This window comes from Haliaeetus leucocephalus, unplaced genomic scaffold, assembly GCF_000737465.1.
Source record: "Haliaeetus leucocephalus isolate CR32 unplaced genomic scaffold, Haliaeetus_leucocephalus-4.0 Scaffold140, whole genome shotgun sequence".
NCBI lineage: Eukaryota > Metazoa > Chordata > Aves > Accipitriformes > Accipitridae > Haliaeetus > Haliaeetus leucocephalus.
Genome location: NW_010972576.1, coordinates 1642631 through 1662091, shown reverse-complemented (window position 1 = coordinate 1662091; position 19461 = coordinate 1642631). Strand labels below are relative to the sequence as shown.

Sequence of the window (19461 nt, the reverse complement as noted above, 5' to 3'; positions counted from 1 at the left end):
TTTCAGGATCTGTGTACTACAGGGATTCGGCTTGCCCTTAAGCGGCACCCCCATGCTGTAAATGCAAGTTTTATATCACCTTGCCACAAGCATACTCTTCGAAGGGATAAGGAGAATGGCTAAACTGACCCAGTAACCTTACAGTAGGTCTGCACAAGTTCAAGAAACTTTCAGCAGCTGTTAAAGCAGGAAGTCAGCTAGACAGTTCTTAAGAGGGCAGGAATCAAGCCAAAAATGAAAACAAATTCCTTGAAAAGCTTTTACACTTATTATTTGGGACTGGAGACAGGTGGAAACCTGATTATTTTAAGATAAAAATTACATTACCAGTTTGATTGCTTAAATCTTACATTTCACTTTCAGCTGTAGAGGTCTGGACTGTTTCAGCCCTGCTCAGTCAAATTTACTTTCTAGTTCCCCTGCACTGGCATAATGATGTTATGTTTAGTTGCACATAACTCAGAGGAAGGTTTATTTCCTTCTAAAATAATTTACATCAAATTCTTAAAAAAAAGAACACTTCTTGCTTGTTTGTCTAATCCCTATTGGAGCAAACCTGATATCTGGGCAGGCAAAAAGCCTATGCACCACTTAAGTCTTTGAAAAAAAGCAAGAAAATTCCAACATGCCAAGTTATGCACAAGATAATTCAGAGTCTTACCTGTCAGCAAGTCTCATTCAATAAGTTTCTACAACTTTTAAATACAAATTTTGGGGTTTATCTACTTTGAAATAGCTTTTAATGGTAAATCATAGAATCATAAAATACCAGGTTGGAAGAGGCCTCAAGGATCGTCTGGTCCAACCTTTCTGGGCAAAAGTACAGTCTAGATAAGATGGCCCAGCACCCTGTCCAGCTGAATCTTAAGTGTCCAATATTGGGGAAATGAAAATGAACTGATGGAGTGATTTCTAAAATGAAGAAAGTTAGTGTTTCTGATATTCATTATCTGATGATTAATTATGGACCTCACAGGTACTGGAGGGCCTTATTTTGTAAATAATTCCAGTCATATCTCTGTAAATTAAATAGGAGTGGAAAGACCTGTTAATGTCAGTTCTGTCCCTGCTACCACGTCATGAATATAATCATTCACTTCTAGTCATGCCGTTTTTAAAATCTTGTAAATTCCAACTCAGCTAGAAGCTTATTCCAGACCTTTACCTCCAAACTCCTTTGCTTTTTCACCCTACCCATGTTCCGACAGCATAAATTGCATCAGTTTGCTGCTGCCAACACTGCCTCTGGGCTTACCTCATTTCTTTTGGTAATATTCCCTCTTAGCCATCTCCTCTACAAGCTATGCATCCCAAACTCATTTTTAAAAAAGTATGTTCTTTTAAATCCAGCCTCACAGTAAAGACACCTAAAGTAGCATTTAGTCAGTTGGTGTATTTACAGAGCACAGCATCCAGCCATATGGAAGTTCCAGGTTAGGTCCTAGAAGGGATATAGTTGTATCAGTACAGCATTTTGCTTCCTCTGAGTGGCAGAGCAGGCTGATGAACCCAACCAAGCACTGCCCTGCACAAGTTCCACATTTGTTGTTGGTGCTACTCAGAGTCTCTGCAATACTGTGCTGCCACACAACACAGCATTGAACAAGTCCATCATCCCTGCTCATAATATAAGCTTTCTTTTATTTTTAATAATTTTTACTGCTAGTTTTAGCAAAAAGATCTTTTAAGTACATTGAGTTTATTTTAAAGGCATATCTGACAAACCAAAACATGATCATTTGAATATATTCTGCTCACATCATATGAGTCCAGCTCTTATGGGAATGTATACGCAACAGATGTTGGAAACAGTCTCAAGCACACAATTATTGCTATAATTGCTATCCTATTGCTATATTGCTATTTAGCACATTGAATATTTTGAGATACTGTATTTATTGACTAGAGGGATCAGACTGATGCTGCGGACTCCAATTCCACTTGGCAGGCAGAATAATGAATATTTTAAAAAATAATATTCCTTGAACAAATGTCTACTTCAGACAGCTATATTGTACAGCTCACTGGAATGGGAAAACTAAACAAGCACTGTACTAATTTTATCATAGCAAATTATATCAGCAGCATAATTAAATGTGGTAATTCAAAATAAAGTTGTCTGACAATAAGCAAGGCAGCTCATTTCTCTATGCCATCAACACAAGGAAGATGTTTGAGGGATAATGCCAACTCCAGCTGATTAGATTTGGCATTTCAAAAACATTGTTAGTAGAGAGAGATTCCCCAATCACCACCTTCTGCTGTCTTGGCCAGTTTAGATGAACTTTCTAATTGCATAAGGATATGCAATTCAATTAACAGACATGACAGGGCACTTATCCATAATTATTTTTGGTATCTTCAACAGGATTTGACAGTATGCTTTTCAAACAGAATACTGGTAAATAAGGAGTCTTCAGGACAAGTGAGATGATAATCATTTATCTGACACAAGGGGACTTCAATATCACACAGTCCATGTTAAAAGACTGCAGCAAAGACAGAAATGGGGGACCGAATGAAGTTCAACCTATGAAATAAATAAGAATTTCAAATCACAATTGCCTTTACTTTGGTGTTCAGGATCTGATAGAATTTTCCAGATAACAACAAAAAATGAGAGTCCTCACTGATGATCTATTGTTTAACACTGCATGTTGAAACTAGTCCAAGAACATGAGTCAAGTTGTGCTCTTCTTAAGAGGAGAGAAGGGCTCTGCTTTGACCTAACAGAAAAGCTGAGTGAAAACACCTTCCACAAGTGCAAAGCATTCATATAGGAATGGAGTTAAGCTTTAAAATAACAAACCAGATGTAATGGACAGCTGATATAAAATGGCCTCACAGATATCACCAAAAAGGCTAGTGAATCCTCTAATGCCTCTGTTCTGAATAAGGAAGGCCAGAGGCATTCCCAAAGCTGCTCAGCTTACAACAATGCTTAAGTAGAAGGTTGCAGAAAATTGAGGGATGACAGGGCAGACAGCAAATATGACTAACACTTTTATTCTCCTACTAAGTATGCTTTATAGCAGTGATACATCACAGAATCCTCCAGATCCCACCAGCCAATACACTTAAAAAGCTGAAACTCTATCCTGTTAAAATAATGGCACACCAGGGAATGGATACCTTAGAAGATTAGAGCAGTTTGCATGGCAATAAGCTCAGCAGGAGATCCAGTCTGTGTATTTTCACCTGAAAATTTCTGCTTTGTAAACAATGCGACTTTTTGTGGAAACCATCCATCTTTATACACTTTTATTTGGATAATACCTCAGATCTAAAAAGATCAAAAACATGGTGGAAATTACCCAAGCCAGGTGTATCTTACAAAGCGTGTCTTGATGGCATTTGAAACTTATGCACATGGGTTTGAGGGAGGGGGGGTTCTTGGTTTTGGTTTGGGTTTTTTCTTTTCTTGGTTCTTTATGATGGAGTTCCTGCTTTGTGCTCAGATTTCAAAGTTGTTATACTCTGATTGATGGTTTTACAACAACCGTTACATTAACTGATAACTCAATTTCTGTTACATTTTCTTTCACAGATTTTTTTTTAAATTATTCCTTGCACATTTCTTCCCCAAACCTTTTCTTTCTCTCCTGTCCTCCTTCCCCTCCTTCCACCTGCCTCTGAAGAGAAGGAATAAAGGGAAAAGTAAGGAAGAAGAGGAAATAACTTTATGATTCTGCTGAACAATACCATTCAGAACCTTTGAAAGTCAGTATGATCCTGTTATAAAATAGTTTGAAATCTAAATCACTGCAGCAGGTTCACTTTCCATCAAAGTAAAAGCAAAACTGCAAGTGGCAAATCTATCCTACTATTTAAAAAATGAAATGAACAAAAGCAATTGCAACATTGACTTGTAGATTCAATAAGCTTCTTAATTTATTTTCTGTTGTCTTACAGATCTATATTAATTTTTATTTTAAAGGTAGAGGTTCTACTCAAAAATCCACTTTTTCTATAGACATAGAAGCACTGCTAGCTAAGCTTTGAATTATCAGATGGATTATAGTTTGCAAAAGTCTTTGTACTGCAGCAATGCAATATTTTTGATTCATGATTCTCTTCAAGAATGCACCTTTCTAGGCATTATCACTTTCTTAAGAAAAATGTTTTGTAGTTCTTATAAAAAAATACACTGATGTAGGCAATTGAAACAAAGGATGGGCTGGTCTCGATACAAAAGGTCCAGAGCCCTGAGACCAGCAGTTTTTGACTGTCTGGAAGGAGCTAAATGCAAATTTAGCCTGTAGGAAAGGTGAAGCACAAATATGCATCTTCTTTGTTACTGGATTTTGTAGTACTTTAGTTCTAAAGGTTGTCAGTATCAGTATTCGGAGAACATCATTTAGACTGTCTCTTCCAAAGAGGGCATGTCTTTCCACATATCCCTCTATCTGCAAGACTTAAAGCCTCAGAATATTTCTATATACCAAACAGCTTTCAATCATATGACATTCCTGCCATTCTCCCTCAAGTTGCATACGTATGTGAGTGCACACACTCACCATATTCTTTGTTTGGTCTGATGGGCTATGCAGGAGACAGACTGGATAAATTCCCATCTGTGAGGATATCATTATTATATGTGAACAACTCTACTCTGGTGTGTATTTGATATCTATTTATTCCAGCCCTAAGGAAGAGAGAAACCTAAATGCGCCAGAGCAAAAGAGCTGTAGAAAGAATATTGAAATGACTAAGCCAAGAGACAGTGAAACCCTGACAATGCACCGTTATGAAAAACAGGAGACATATTTTTTTTGAAGTGCAATAAACCTCAGACTGCAGAAAAAAGTAATTTTGTATCACTGTAGAAATAAAGTTTGCTTAATGGAATTCTTTTTAGGACAAAGACCTGAAATGTGCTTCTGAGTGCCGTGGTGAAAAAATAAATGCCATATAAAAATTTCCAGGAGTACGTATGGAGCAGCTATATTATAGACCATAATTCTTGTTGAAAACTAAACAATAAGCATATGTAATAACTTGCATACCATGTCTACTGAAAACAAATCAAATCTACTTCTCTCATATGGTATTGCATATCATAGGATAGGACTGAAATCTGTGGTAACACAATGTCTTTGCAGAAATGGAAATTATATATAGGCATTATACACAAAGTAAGCTTGTATAAACACGTAAAGTTGTGGTACTTAACACATTTCAAGCATATATGCAATTTTGTCTGGATATGTCAATGTGGCACATTTAGGTATACTCAGAATACACTGTTGGTAAGAATTCTGATTTAATAAAACAGAACCTGTATAATTTCATATATTACTGTATGAATACAATCTTATTTTTGCATGTATTCCCTCTCATTAGAACATGAGTTTAAAACAGGTCAAGTGTATCCAAGAATAAATTGAAAATGTATTCTTTTCTGATGGTTGTCCCCCGGAACTGAGATGCGTTTAATGCAATTTTATTCAGAAGTTCAAATTTCAGGTAGACTTAGGTAAATTCTACAGTCATGCCTTTTGTTATGCTCACTGTAAATAAATTGTATGGACAAGCCACAAAGTATTCTCTAGACAAAGAAATCAAACAGTTACATGTAAGAAGGAAAAGAAACTGCAGCAATAGTTATTATGCCATTGTATCTAGTTCTTGCTTTTTGCCATTCTCTGCTTTATGTTTTGATGAACAAAATACTTTTCACTAACTTGCTTACTTTGTGCTGTTGTTTTTTACAGTAGATGAGAGTTAAGAGTCAGGTCAGTCTTCACCTTTGATATTAATGATTCTGTTTATGAGCAAGAAGAATCATTTAGATGACTAACATAACATTTACACTCATATTTTAATGCCGGTTTTGTATACATGGTGTTATTCACTGTAATGGCACTTTTGAAGGCTGACATTTCAGACTTTACAAGAGCAAGAACTTATTTTTTTTCTTGGTTCATTTCCTTTTTGAAAGGTCTAAGTTTTCCCTCAGTTGCCCACTACAGTAATCTAGAAGCTATACTTGGAAAGGATGGAGCTACATGATTCCTTGAAAAAAACCAACCCACCAATCTGGACATAAATTGTCATTTATGATTAGTGTGAAATTGGCAAAGAACACTAAGAATAACAAATGTGGATCAACTTGTAGCAGTGCAGTCCCTTGTAGAAAAATGCAAGGTGTCACAAAATCAGTCTTTACGATTCAGTCATGTAACAGGTACCTTGGAGATGCTGCAATCCCCTTTCAGGCTATTGAAGTCCACGAGATGAACTTCTTTAAAAGGAACATTTAAGTTCCTTTATGTTTTTTCCACCATAAAACCTCTCATTTTTGCTTACAATAATTCAGACAGAAAATATTATGTATTCTCTGTTGGTATCACTGCCAAAGACATGGTGGTATGCTTTACCCATTAAAAAAAATGAATAGTGTGCAATAGTGAGTTCTGCTTCAAGTTGTATAAATCACCCAAACTGTGATACAGGACTCTTCATACGTTCACCTCATACTGACAGAGGATGAAAAGTTAGAGAATATCAAAGCCTATGTGAAAGAACATTCCATTTTAATGGAAGAGATTAGATGGAAATTTATAATTCAAAAGGATAAAATATTGTATTACATATTACATAAATTGATACTCTGTGAAATGTATTTCAAAATCACAAACTGAGTAGCTCAAATCAACAATCAATAAATTGGCAACAATAAATTTTTGATCTAAAACTTTAGTGGGCACTACTTTGACATGCTGGTGCCTTTGGTTTTCATTTGTATCTTACTGAAAGGAGCCCATCTTGACATAAGAAATCAGTAGAGAAATTGCATAAACATATAGTAAAATCAATTCTTTCCTTCTTTCCTTTCTCTGTTGTTTTTCTTATTCTAAATTAGACCAATGAGTACTATCACACAGAATATTCCGAAACGATCACCTCACTTCTTCCTGATGTAACTCAGTGGAGTTTTATTAGACGGATGCTTCAGAGACTTGTAAATAAAAAATGTTCTAACACCTGCTCCAGGCTTTTGAGAAGCAATTGAGCCAAAGCAAAAATCAGGCAATTTGCTCCAAGCCTGAGTTTCTCTGCACTGAAAAATAAGCCCAAAGTTCCCATCAGAGACTTTCAAATCTTACTGCTGAGAGAGCATCCTTCTCTAAGGAACTCTTGAATGATAATTAACATGCAGAAAGATAATTACAATGTGTTAGAAACATTTCTTCCAGAAAGCATTTTAACATAACCAGACAGCCTCAGAAACACATATAAGCACAACCTCTACAGACTGTAATTCAAACACAAGATTTGTTCCACTGGTTAACCACTACAGAAAGAAATGAATCCACAAGAACCTTCTCAGACTAGCTTTCCTCTTAAATTATACACATATTTAGGAACACATAACAAGTTTACCAGAAAAATATACAGTGCACAGAACTAAGCAGTGGCAAATACTTAACAAACAAATTTTTAATTTACTAGATTTTAAACACACCCAGATAAGATAATTCTAATTCTGAAATCCAGAACACTGCATAAGACTATATCTTACAAAGAATAATAAAGTTGCCTCTACTACCAGCACCATGGGAAATGGATGGGAGAGAAATTCTAAGGGTTAAAAAAATAATAATTTAAAAACAGCAAAGCTAGTTTATAACTCACATTTCCAGTACTTCTATGTTTTTATTTATATTATTAGAGTAGATAGGTTTTGAAAGCCATAGTTAGTAACTAGGGCTCCACTTTGTCACTATGAGATAATATGAAATACAGATCAGTCCCAAATATGATCTATTATTCCCAATGCTAGCAGGGCAGAAGGCAAGAAGACTTGTTTATTGATTCTACAGGAAAAATATAGGTTATTACCAGAAGTGCAGAAGAAATCAGACACTGATACATTTTCCTAATTGTCTCTGCTTGGAAAACCAACTGAAGCAGTTGCTCTTGGACTTCCAGGGCAGTTTTATTGATGTACAGGCTGAAGTGAATGAACGAATGTCCCAGGTGGATATTCACTGAAGACAGCCACAGCTGACTGTCAGTCAGGAGTACCAGGAAACAGGCAGACAGAATTGGGCAGAGTACAGAAGAGTGAGAGTACAAAATTATGTGAGATTACTTCCAAAACCCTGCAATTAATTCAGTAGTTACCCCACAAATGGGATATTTAAGGTCACCATAATGAGCTGGAAAAGAACACAGAGATGGATCAGCAAATTAGTTTGAGCAAATGCTCTCTCTCCCTCTTACCCGCCGACCAAAATGGTGCAGGCATGGCACAGGAGCGCCAAGGGCAGGAGGTGTAAAGCACGGTGTCTTACAGGGACAAGGGGCAATAGGAGCTATAGCCCTACTACACTTAGTTTTCACGGTTCATGTACGCTTGCCTACGGATAAAACAGTAATTGATTCAGCGCTCAGTCAGGTTAACAGAATGCAAGTGCAGGATTTTGCCTTACTCCTGCCATATTGATGAAATACTCCATTATACACATAAAAAAACCCAGAAAAACAAAAACTTTCACAGGTAAAGCTACATAATTTCACAGTTAATGAAAATAATTTGTAAATATTCCAGTTGGCTTAATTTTATAATAGTACACGCACAGAAACATATTGGCCAGCCACTGTTTTTACCTAGTAACATGTATTACAGTAGACTTTACAAATAATTTCGTACTGAAATCGTATCTAATTATGTTAAGTTTTGTCCTTTCATTTGCCTAAAATAGTTTATCACTGAAATTCTTACCAGGAACTTATATGCAAGATAAGACAAGTCTCTGCAACATGCTAAATTTCTGCACTCTCGATGGACAGCAAAAGTGAATGGTAAAATTGAAGTGTTGACTCCGCCCCCCTCCCTCCCCGCCAGGACTGTTTGATTTTAAAATCTATAGATTCAGTAGGTATATACTAACGACTACCTGGTAAATAACAAACAAACCAAAGCCATTCCTTCTCATTATGTCTAGAGAAGACACATTCAATGTTCAACAATTCAGTTTAATCTGTAACACCATGTAATTCAGAGTTAATGTACCTAGTATGCAAAATTGCCCAAGCATGCACTGCAAACCTCAGGTGTCCTTTCTGAATAAACAACTTAAGAGCATTATGAAACATGAAGCTGCATTTGCAAAACCTTTGCTGCATTCCATTTCACAAATAGGGTGGTACAAAATCCAGTGATATCAGGGAACGTACACTCTGCCCTGGGGCAGGAGCTCCATATACAACCAAGGGTGGCATACACAATACACAGTAACTATTAAAATGTAACTCTTTATTTGACCCTTTTTAGCTTATTCGTACAGTCAAATGAAAGCAGTAAAAGACAATGTTTTGATTACTCTATATTTTTAAGATAAAGACTTTCTAATTTTCTGTCAATTGACATTTATTATGTGTACAAGATCCATGTGCGATTTATATTCTGGACAAGACACTGCACAGAACTCAACTCTTGCCTTTGGTATGTAGTTTACATCACCTAGAAGCTTCCAATCTTATTCTAAAGTGCAATACTTGTTACTATTACTTTGTGCCATGTGATATTAACTTGAAAAGTCAGGTGCTCGCTTTTCTATGTATACACACATATATACCCTCCTGTTTTACAAAAAAAAAAGCATTTTGAATCAGTCAACAAAGTGGAAACTGGATTTCCAATCACATGTCTCTCAGCATTTGAAAAGCTTCACTGGCAGGTAGCATCACATAGGAAAATTGATACAAAAGAATGAATGATGCTATACATCAGAAAAAGATTAAGTACATGCCTGTAAACCTTGCTTTTTTAACACTACTTAAAAAGGTACATGTACCCCTTTCTAACAGGTATTTAAACTGATTCCTGAAGAAATTACTTCAAAATAGATGTTAGTCACAGCCACGTTTCACATGTCAGTGAATATATTTATGCTTTGTCACAGTGTAACCCACGCAAGTGACTTAAAAATAGCAGAAAAAGTAGTATCAAATCAACATAGATTTACAGTAATTATAACTATGGGCATGCATTTAAAACTCTTAGTGAAAGTAATACATAAAATTCACTGTGATCAAACTTGTAAGTATATAACTATAAACTTTTTTAAAATAGGCAGCAAGTCAGTAAGAGATTCAGCCATATCCTACAGCAGGCTGGATATATTCTACACATTTTTCCCTGCATTTTTTTTTCCTTCTTCACGTAAAAGAGCAGAACCTAACATATAATAGTTTCTTTAATTCAAAAATCACAGGTGGGTCTTTTTTATGGCTCTGAGAAGGAAACAGTTTTACAGTGTGTACCCCACAAACAATAATATTGTGGGGAAGGAGTTTAAGGATACTGTGCTTGCACCGGATGCAAAATATTTAATCTTTTGATACAAACATAATACATGGCAGATGTTTAGGCTGGGATTCAAACAATTATTGAGTTTTTTGTCTTTTACCTCCTGTATATCCTGGCTTTTTGGCATAGATTTCAGCCACATCTGAACCAAAAATACAGAAAAAAGGGGATTAAAATCAAAGAACTCCAGTACAAATCACATTTTGCCTTTTCCTAAAGTTTCCCTTCTCTGTTTCCTAGAAACTAAAAAGCATCTAGATATCAAGTCATGGCTTCAGTGAACTATAAACCCCTGTAAAAGGAATTAAGAATTCAGTCCAAAATGATGAAACATTCACAGCTTTACACATTACAGCTGTTGTTATTTGTGTAGGGCAAGGGGAGAAACAACAAGCAGTAATTCTATCTTAAGCTAAAGTGTTAATGTGACATTAAGCAGTTGTGGAAAGCAGGTGAAAAAATTGCAAGTGTTGTTTACTTATTATTACGCATGTTACAGTAATGACTAATTGTATATTTATACTTTAAGGTGGATTTTACATAGTAACCATAATGTTAGGCAGCAAAACCTTAAAATCTGACTTATAAAGAAAACATCAGAATATGCATATATGGTTAAATGGAGTACTGTATTGTATTTGATAAACTTAGTTTTCTTTAAATTCTATACAAAGGAAAGAGATTTCACATACCTTTGAAATGTTACTTGATCGACTTGTGGAACGCCCTGGGGATTTGTCATTCTGGAAAACAAAATAAAAAGATGAAAAAAGTTATGTCATTTGAATTCTACCTAAGAAGAAATTGTACTCTTTTTGTGACTTTGAGTACAGTTTCTCTTCCTCTATTTTTCTTCACTTTGGCTACTGACTCTACAATGGAAGGCAGCTCACCAAATAAACCATTACAATATTCATGTGAATTACATCAGCAAAAGCTGAAAAAAGTTCTGGAAGAAATTAATGTTAGCACTTAATTACTGTTGGTTTATTTTGCAGGGATTTTTAACAATATTTTGAGTGAAAGATTACTGTATCATCACAGCTTCTCATGAAAACTGGTACTCTGGTATGAAGAGGAATGTCTAATGACAAATAATAAAATCCACCTAGTTACACTACACACATCCCTGCTCAAATAGTTGAATTCAACCTTTCAGGAAAATTAGAACAGTAGTAGCTGACTTCCTGGCCAGACGTTCTCAAAACAACAAATTGTAACCAGTCATACAAGTAGTTCAATTTAACGTCTACTCCTCCATCCCCTCTTGCTCATGCAAAAACCACATACACACAAACCAACACCATAGGCTGTAATCTGTTAATAAAGTATATGTTGAATAGCTACATTTTTATAGCACTTCTTTTTTTTCTTCCTGGTATTCCAAAGGAGGAAGTGAAGCAGTGATTCAATAATTTGTCCAGTATTTACACTATCTCAGCAATAGATTCAACTTCATTTACACTGAAAAATTAAAAGGTATTTCAGAAACAGTGCTCATCCCCTTGGTAAATGCACGTATTTTAAGGAGATCATGGAAATATTTTTCTCAGCACTGAGAATGTAGGCTCAAACACTCAGGTGAAATATTCATATAAGCAAGATTCACTTTTACCTAGAAGGGGTTGAACTAGATACCATTTGTGCAAGTTTGTTAGATAACCTACTTGAGGAAGCAGAATAGAAAATCCAAAGTAGTCCTTTTACCTGTGCAGCTTAATTTGCAATGCATGCATCACTGTGGCAGGCAGACACATGCACACGTGTTCACAAAAGGCTTTCAATTTGGCTATGACCCACCTCTCCTCATCCTTCATTTAAGGAACTACAGACAAATACAGAAGCTGCCAGTTAAAAAAGGCTAAATTTCCTACTCCATTAATGTGCATGTCTAGTCTAGAAATTAGTATTTCCCCAATAATTTGTAACACAGAACAGTTTTGCAGTGGCAAAAATGACCAAAAAAAGCCCTTAGGCAATTTGTCAGCAAACATTTAGGAAAAAACACTTTGCCATTTTTATATGAAAAAAGCTGCTTTGGTCTCAACCTCAGTAAGCACATCCATATGAAAAATAGTTTCAAACCTACTTGTTTCGTATACCTACCGTATGTCTCTTCCTTCAGACTGTAGGTAGCTTATGTTTTTGTTCCAACCCTCAGCACCATCAATTTTTTGCACTGTAAATATTAATATACTGAACTATCTCTCTTTTTACTTTGTCTTCGTAGTACTGAGTAGCACAACGGACTCTTGCCCTCTAAAAACCAGCATCACTGAACTCCCTGACCATACATCATTCTCCACTTTATTCTACCATACCAGCTAATTCTCAGGACTTAATCACCTTCAGGTTTGTGTGTCAGAGTTTATTAGGAAGAATTAAAAAAAAAAAGTTATTCAAGTTATATACTCATTTATTATATCTTGTCCTTGAGGTTGGCCCCACTTTGAACAAGGAAGTGAACCAGATGATTCTTTCTGACCTGAAGTATTCCATGATTCAGATATTACTTCTGTGATATATTATCCACTGTAGCTTTGGTAATAAATTAATAATAGCTTATCCTTTCTAGATAACATTAAATATACACATTTTTGGATGTCTTCATTTATATCCATAGAAAATACACTTTGGATATTCTGGGTCAACATTGAGAGAAGCTCTGCTTTGACCTCAAAATAATAGAAGTTATGGATCCATGAAAGTAATTCCCCTTTTGTGGTTAGAAATTATGCACGGGATCATAGCTGAGAAACTCCCTCCTAAAAGCATGCAACCTTTATCCTCCACCATTTCGACCAAATAAATATTTTGTTTTTTTCTGACAGTGTAGTGAACTCTGGAATTCTAACTTCCTTTCTTTTAACAATCTGTCATCCAAGATTCATTTTCAAAATCTGTTTCCTGACTACAGCTCTCTAGGCTTTTTACATGATCCATTCTTCACTATGGCACATATCTCCTTCACTTTAGTTACAACAAGCTCCTGACTCTCTAACTGAAAACTCCTAGCATCCACACTCTGCAAAGTACTAGCTCATACACTGAATGGTCTAAGTTGAGAGAAAGAGTTCACATTGAACTTGCATGACTGTTCATACAAAGACAGAACAGAACAGAAAAGTTATGGCAAACTTTTCTTTTGAAATGTGTCCTTAAAGGATGTCTGTGTGCTTCTATTTTAATAGTTTGTGTTTACAAAGTACTCATGTTGTTAAGAATAATGATTCCTTTTCTTACTGTAAGTGAAGAGGAACTATCTTTATTGAAGAACTTTCTTCCTACAAGCTTGCTAAACACTAATAAAAAGACTTTTTTCCATGCATGCAATATTAATTTACATTTGAAAGGTTATATCCAGAGAAATATATGTTCACACATCTATAAATATTTTTGTGCATCAAGGAAATATCTTATCATGTCCTTCCAATCAGATTATTTCAAAGAAAGTAGCATTCACCTTTTAGAATTAAGACTTCTCAGCAGGAATTATTTAATGTCTGTAACGAGGGTTCTTGACCTCTCTGACATAGTTTTCTAAATTTACACATACAGAGTTCTGGCCCTTGAGCAAAGTGAAAACAAAATATTTAGAGAGCTCTCTTTCTAAAATTCTCAAACGTTCTTTTCCTCCAGTCAACAAAAGAGCTAAACAATGCCTTCCAAGACTCCTCCTGGCCATGACAGGTACAAGCTTTTTGGGTTCTATGTTGTATTACGCAGTCCACACTGAAATGCCTCTCCTTATTTCTAGACATCCTGTACCACCAATATGTCAACCCTTCTATCTTGCGTTACAACCTGCAAACACTCATCAGGTATCTCTTCAAAACTGTGATTGCACAGAAACAAGTTCCTGTAACTATTCCACTGGAATATCAAGAAAAATCAGCCTGTGTTTGTAAATTTCCTAAGAATTCAGTTTTACCAAGATCACTTACAGGGGTATCATTGAAAATGCAATTCAACCCTCAGTATAAATTCTGGGAGGAAGACAAAAGAGAAATAATGCCACAAAATTTCAGATTATGACATGTTCATGAAACTGCTTTGGGAGGAACGTTATATGCACCTGTCCCACCACATCATACCAAGACAACAACTCTGTATGTAATAAGGAATTAAAATAATTAAAAAGAAAATAATTGCAAAATCTCTCTTTTTGTGACAGTAAACTACCTCCTAAAATTTCATTTCAGCACAAGACCGGGTTTTTGAACTGATATTATGTGCTGTGACCAGCTGAAATTTAAGCCCATTAAACTTTCTGATGCTTAAAGATACAGTTTTTCCCAACATGCAAATGTGCCTTACATTGCTAACAAACAGATTTTTCATTAAAGGAAGAGAATAAAACTCTGGCTGGGTAGAGGAACAGGGTAGTAATAGCAAATTCCTAAAATACTGCTGTGAACAGTTCAGGCTCTCATTCTAAAGAGGCAAGTGGTAGATTAGCTGGTTGCTTTCTGACTCACACTAAATATTCATACACACGATTAATGATTTTAAGTCTTGCTGGGTAGCAAATCGCATCTTAAACTAACTAATCCATTTGTCAGGTTTCCGTCATTTAGCTGCCCCTTGCTCTGTTCTGGCTCTGAGCATCACTCGGCTGAGCCAGGCAGCTTGTTAAAGGATTGCACTGCATCTCTCTGGAGAGAGCACGAAACCATCAAGAACTAATCACAGTATCACAACTCACAGGAGAATCTTAAGCAACAATTTCTGTCACACATATACACCCAACCCACCCCCTCAAAAACCCTTTGCACAAAATATTTTGCCTTTGTTTTCTTTTCTGCAGGCTCTAACCTTTGCATCCCAGTGGTGCAATGTGCTGCTTCACACACCTGCGCACAGTCCTCAGGCTTAGAATTCTATACATGATTGCAACAACAGATTTTCTTCAAGAAGTCATATCACAACATATCACAAAAATAAACGTCTCCTAAATTGTTGTGGTTTAACCCCAGCCAGCAACTAAGCATGACACAGATGCTTACTCACTTCCCCCCCGCCCCCTTAGTGGGATGGGGGAGAAAATTGGGAAAAGAAGTAAAACTTGTGGGTTAGGATAAAAATGGTTTAATAGAACAGAAAAGAGGAAAATAATAATGATAACACTAATAAAATGACAACAGTAATAATTAAAGGATTACAATATACAAGTGATGCACAATGCAATTGCTCACCACTCGCTGACCAATGCCCAGTTAGTTACCGAGCTGCACTCTGCCCAGGCCAACTCCCCCCAGTTTATATACTGGGTATGACATCACATGGCATGCAATACCCCCTTGGCCACTTTGGGTCAGCTGTCCTGGCTGTGTCCTGTGCCAACTTCTTGTGTCCCTCCAGCCTTCTTGCTGGCTGGGCATCAGAAGCTGAAAAATCCTTGACTTTAGACTAACCACTACTTAACAACAACTGAAAACATCAGTGTTATCAACATTCTTCTCATACCTAACTCAAAAATATAGCTGTGGTGGGTTGACCCTGGCTGGATGCCAGGTGCCCACCAAAGCTGTTCTATCACTTCCCCCGCCCTCCCTCAGCTGGACAGGGGAGAGAAAATATAACAAAGGGCTTGTAGGTCAAGATAAGGACAGGAGAGATCACTCACCAATTACCATCACAGGCAAACCAGACTCAGCTTGGGGAATATTTACTCAATTTATTACCAGTCAACCAGAGTATAGTAATGAGAAATAAAACCAAATCTCAAAACACCTTCCCTCCACCCCTCCCTTCTTCCCAGGCACAACTTCACTCCAGGATTCTCTACCTACCCCCCCTAGTGGTGCAGGGGGACGGGCAATGGGGGTTGGGGTCAGTTCATCACATGTTGTCTCTGCCGCTCCTTCCTCCCCAAGGGGAGGACTCCTCACGCTCTTCCCCTGCTCCACCGTGGGGTCCCTCCCATGGGGGACGGTTCTCCACAAACTTCTCCAACGTGGGTCCTTCCCATGGGCTGCAGTTCGTCATGAACTGCTCCAGCGTGGGTCCCTTCCACAGGCTGCAGTCCTTCAGGCACAGACTGCTCTAGCGTGGGTCCCCATGGGGTCACACGTCCTGCCAGAAAACCTGCTCCAGCGTGGGCTTCCCATGGGGTCACAGCCTCCTTCAGGCACCCACTTGCTCCGGCGTGGGGTCCTCCCTGGGCTGCAGGTGGATATCTGCTCCACCGTGGACCTCCATGGACTGCAGGGGGACAGCCTGCCTCACCAGGGTCTTCCCCACCATGGGCTGCAGGGGAAACTCTGCTCCGGCGCCTGGAGCACCTCCTCCCCCTCCTTCTTCACTGACCTGGGTGTCTGCAGGTTTGTTTCTCTCACATATTCTCACTCCTCTCTCCAGCTGCTGTTGCTGTGTGCCGTGCAACTTTTTCTCTTCTTAAAAATGATATCATAGAGACGCTACCACTGTCACTGATTGGCTCGGCCTTGGCCAGCGGTGGGTCCGTCTTGGAGCTGGCTGGCATTGGCTCTGTCAGACACAGGGGAAGCTTCCAGTAGCTTCTCACTGAAGCCACCCCTGTAACCTCCCCCCCCGCTACCAAAACCTTGCCACACAAACCCAATACAATAGCACTGTACCAGCTACTAAGACAATTAACTCTATCCCACCTGAAACCAGGACATAAATATAAGCACAACACAAGCCAAACAAATGTGGTTTTCCTTGCCTAAAGTCCCCTTCCACCTAGTACTACCTCACTGCATCTGCACAGGAGCCTCCTTTCAGCACTTTTTCACTTCTGGAATTTTGAATAGGAACAGAAACCGCTTTCACTTCACAACCTGAGCTATCAGATATGTAGATGATCTCAACTAGCAATGTCAGTCACTGAAAATCTAAAGAGTGGGAATTAACATAATTAAAATTGATGTGTGGACTTGATATACTTATTTCAACAGCTTAACATGAAAATGGAAAGACAAAAACACAAACAGGCAACATTTGCTTTAACTGATAAACAAAAACGCCAGTGCCCATAATTAACTAAGACATAAACACACTGTGTAATTACTGGGCATCATGCATAATTTTACTGTGGAACACAGAATGTTTTCAATACCAAAGAACATCTGGGTTCAAAGTGCCAACTCACAGATGAAAAGTCTGCTAGGAATACTAAAGACTGTGATGTAGATGCACCCCTTAATTAAAATAATAACAACATATAACTATTAATTAAACTAAACAAAATATCAACAAAATACAGGTAGTACAATATGTATGGTTTATATTATTCATATAGACTATATCACATCTATATGTATAAATAAAACATCTAAATTTATCTATCTATCTATGAATGTATTTATATGTATAGTTATGTAAATGCAGTCATTCTTTTCCTAGTTATCTGCTACTGGACATGGCCAGAGTAAGGATAACAGTCTCTCCCACAGTGTGGCTACTCTTACATTGTTCAAGAACTATTTCACAGTTTCTCATGTTGGGGCTCTAAATTATTAAAACAAATACAAGTATATACATATTTATTTATGACTATTTGTGCCAAGAAGATAATGACAATGTTACAACTGACAGAGCATAAAACCTGCCTCTTGGCCAGCCTTTTCTCTATGGAGAAATGTGCTGTACATATTTTATCTAATTTTTTCATACTTTCAAATATTCAACAGTTAGCCATATAACTTCTCTTATAAATGAATCATACCACTAAATCACCAAATATAAAATTATTAGTAGTTAAGTCTATATTTAAAAATGTAAGAAAATTTATGTCCCTTCTTTGTAAACAAATAACTTGCCATTCTAGTAAATTTTAACTTCTCTAAGAAGTTCAACATTCATGTGAAATCACCTGCAAGGTCACTAGGCAAAAAGCCTGTGGAGAAGGAAATCTAAACAAACTGAAGGTCTCTATTGCACAGCTGTGCAAAACCTGCTGACTATCACAAACAAACCTTCTGAGGATGCTGAAGCATTTCAAACATGCCATTCTGACTGTGGAAACAGACTACATAATCCAGTGTGACATAAAGAAGTTAGTTTTATTAACCTAGAAGTTGCATATTTTCCATATTTATATGTGGGTAGAAGAGTAGATAGCAATCATCAAGGAACCTCCCTACTAGCGGGCTCTTGGGTAATCTTACATAAGATTAACGGACAGGTGCTTTACTTGTCATATGCCCTGTTACTTTTTTTGCAACTATGGTATCTTTGTGGCCAGAGCTGCAGCACATAAAAACTGCACATTGGTACTTTCACTGCAATAAGGTTTGGAGTTAAATGTTTTAGGCAGTTATTTTCTTCTTCACCATTTTTTCCTCTGAACAGAAATCTACAATGCCACCAACTGCATGGCACAGATGTATCACTGTTACTTATAGCTGCTTCTTGCACTGGTACCTCTAGTGGGCTAGGGTCCTTTCATATCTTATACTATCTTACTCCACATCCATCTTGCTGGACTCAGTGTGGCAGCTTTTTTTTAGCATAAGCTGCTAATAAGCATGATAAATATATCAGAATCATATCAACCATCCTTTTGAGTTGAAAATGCTAATTACAGTTTAATGAGGCTCAGAGCAATTTCCATCACAGGCCAAGATGAGTCAATAGCATGCTTGCTGTTACAATATAAGGGTTTCACAGTGATGCTTCTACCTGCAATTACACAGGCAACTTCCATGTTACAACATTCAGTTATTTTCTCTGTATTGCACAGATGTACAAGGTCAAAACTGTTTTAAAAATGGGAATAAACACACCATTGCATTTAAAAAAAAAATCCAGCATCGAACCTTGCAACGCAGCACAGAATACAGTCAGAAAACAGCACACAGTAAACACTTGCCTGACATAAGTGCAATTCCTTCAACAGCTCACATAAAGAGCCTGATTTTATTTGTTATACCATACTTAGCAAAAGTGAAAAGTCCCTAGAAATCCTGGCCAAAATTACAAATGAAATAACCATGAAGTTGGAAATAAGTTCAACACAAACCAGTAAACAGACAATGTGTGTCACGTAGCTGCCCTTGACTGATCGTGAGATGAGAAGCTAGCCAGAAGCTTTTATTGGAAAATTATTTCTGGTAATGCCTAATACTAATGAGAATGAGGTTAAAGGAACAAAACTGAAAATAAAAAATGCCAGG

General features: G+C 37.2%; 1 protein-coding gene across 1 annotated transcript in view; it reads right to left on the bottom strand.

The window, feature by feature from the left end:
* MARCH1 (membrane-associated ring finger (C3HC4) 1, E3 ubiquitin protein ligase) overlaps positions 1-19461 on the bottom strand; it is a 101001-nt gene that overhangs the window by 38360 nt on the left and 43180 nt on the right. The window contains exon 2 of the mRNA XM_010586077.1: positions 11014-11064. Coding sequence (XP_010584379.1) covers positions 11014-11064 — 51 coding nt within the window. The remainder of the gene's footprint in view (positions 1-11013; positions 11065-19461) is intronic.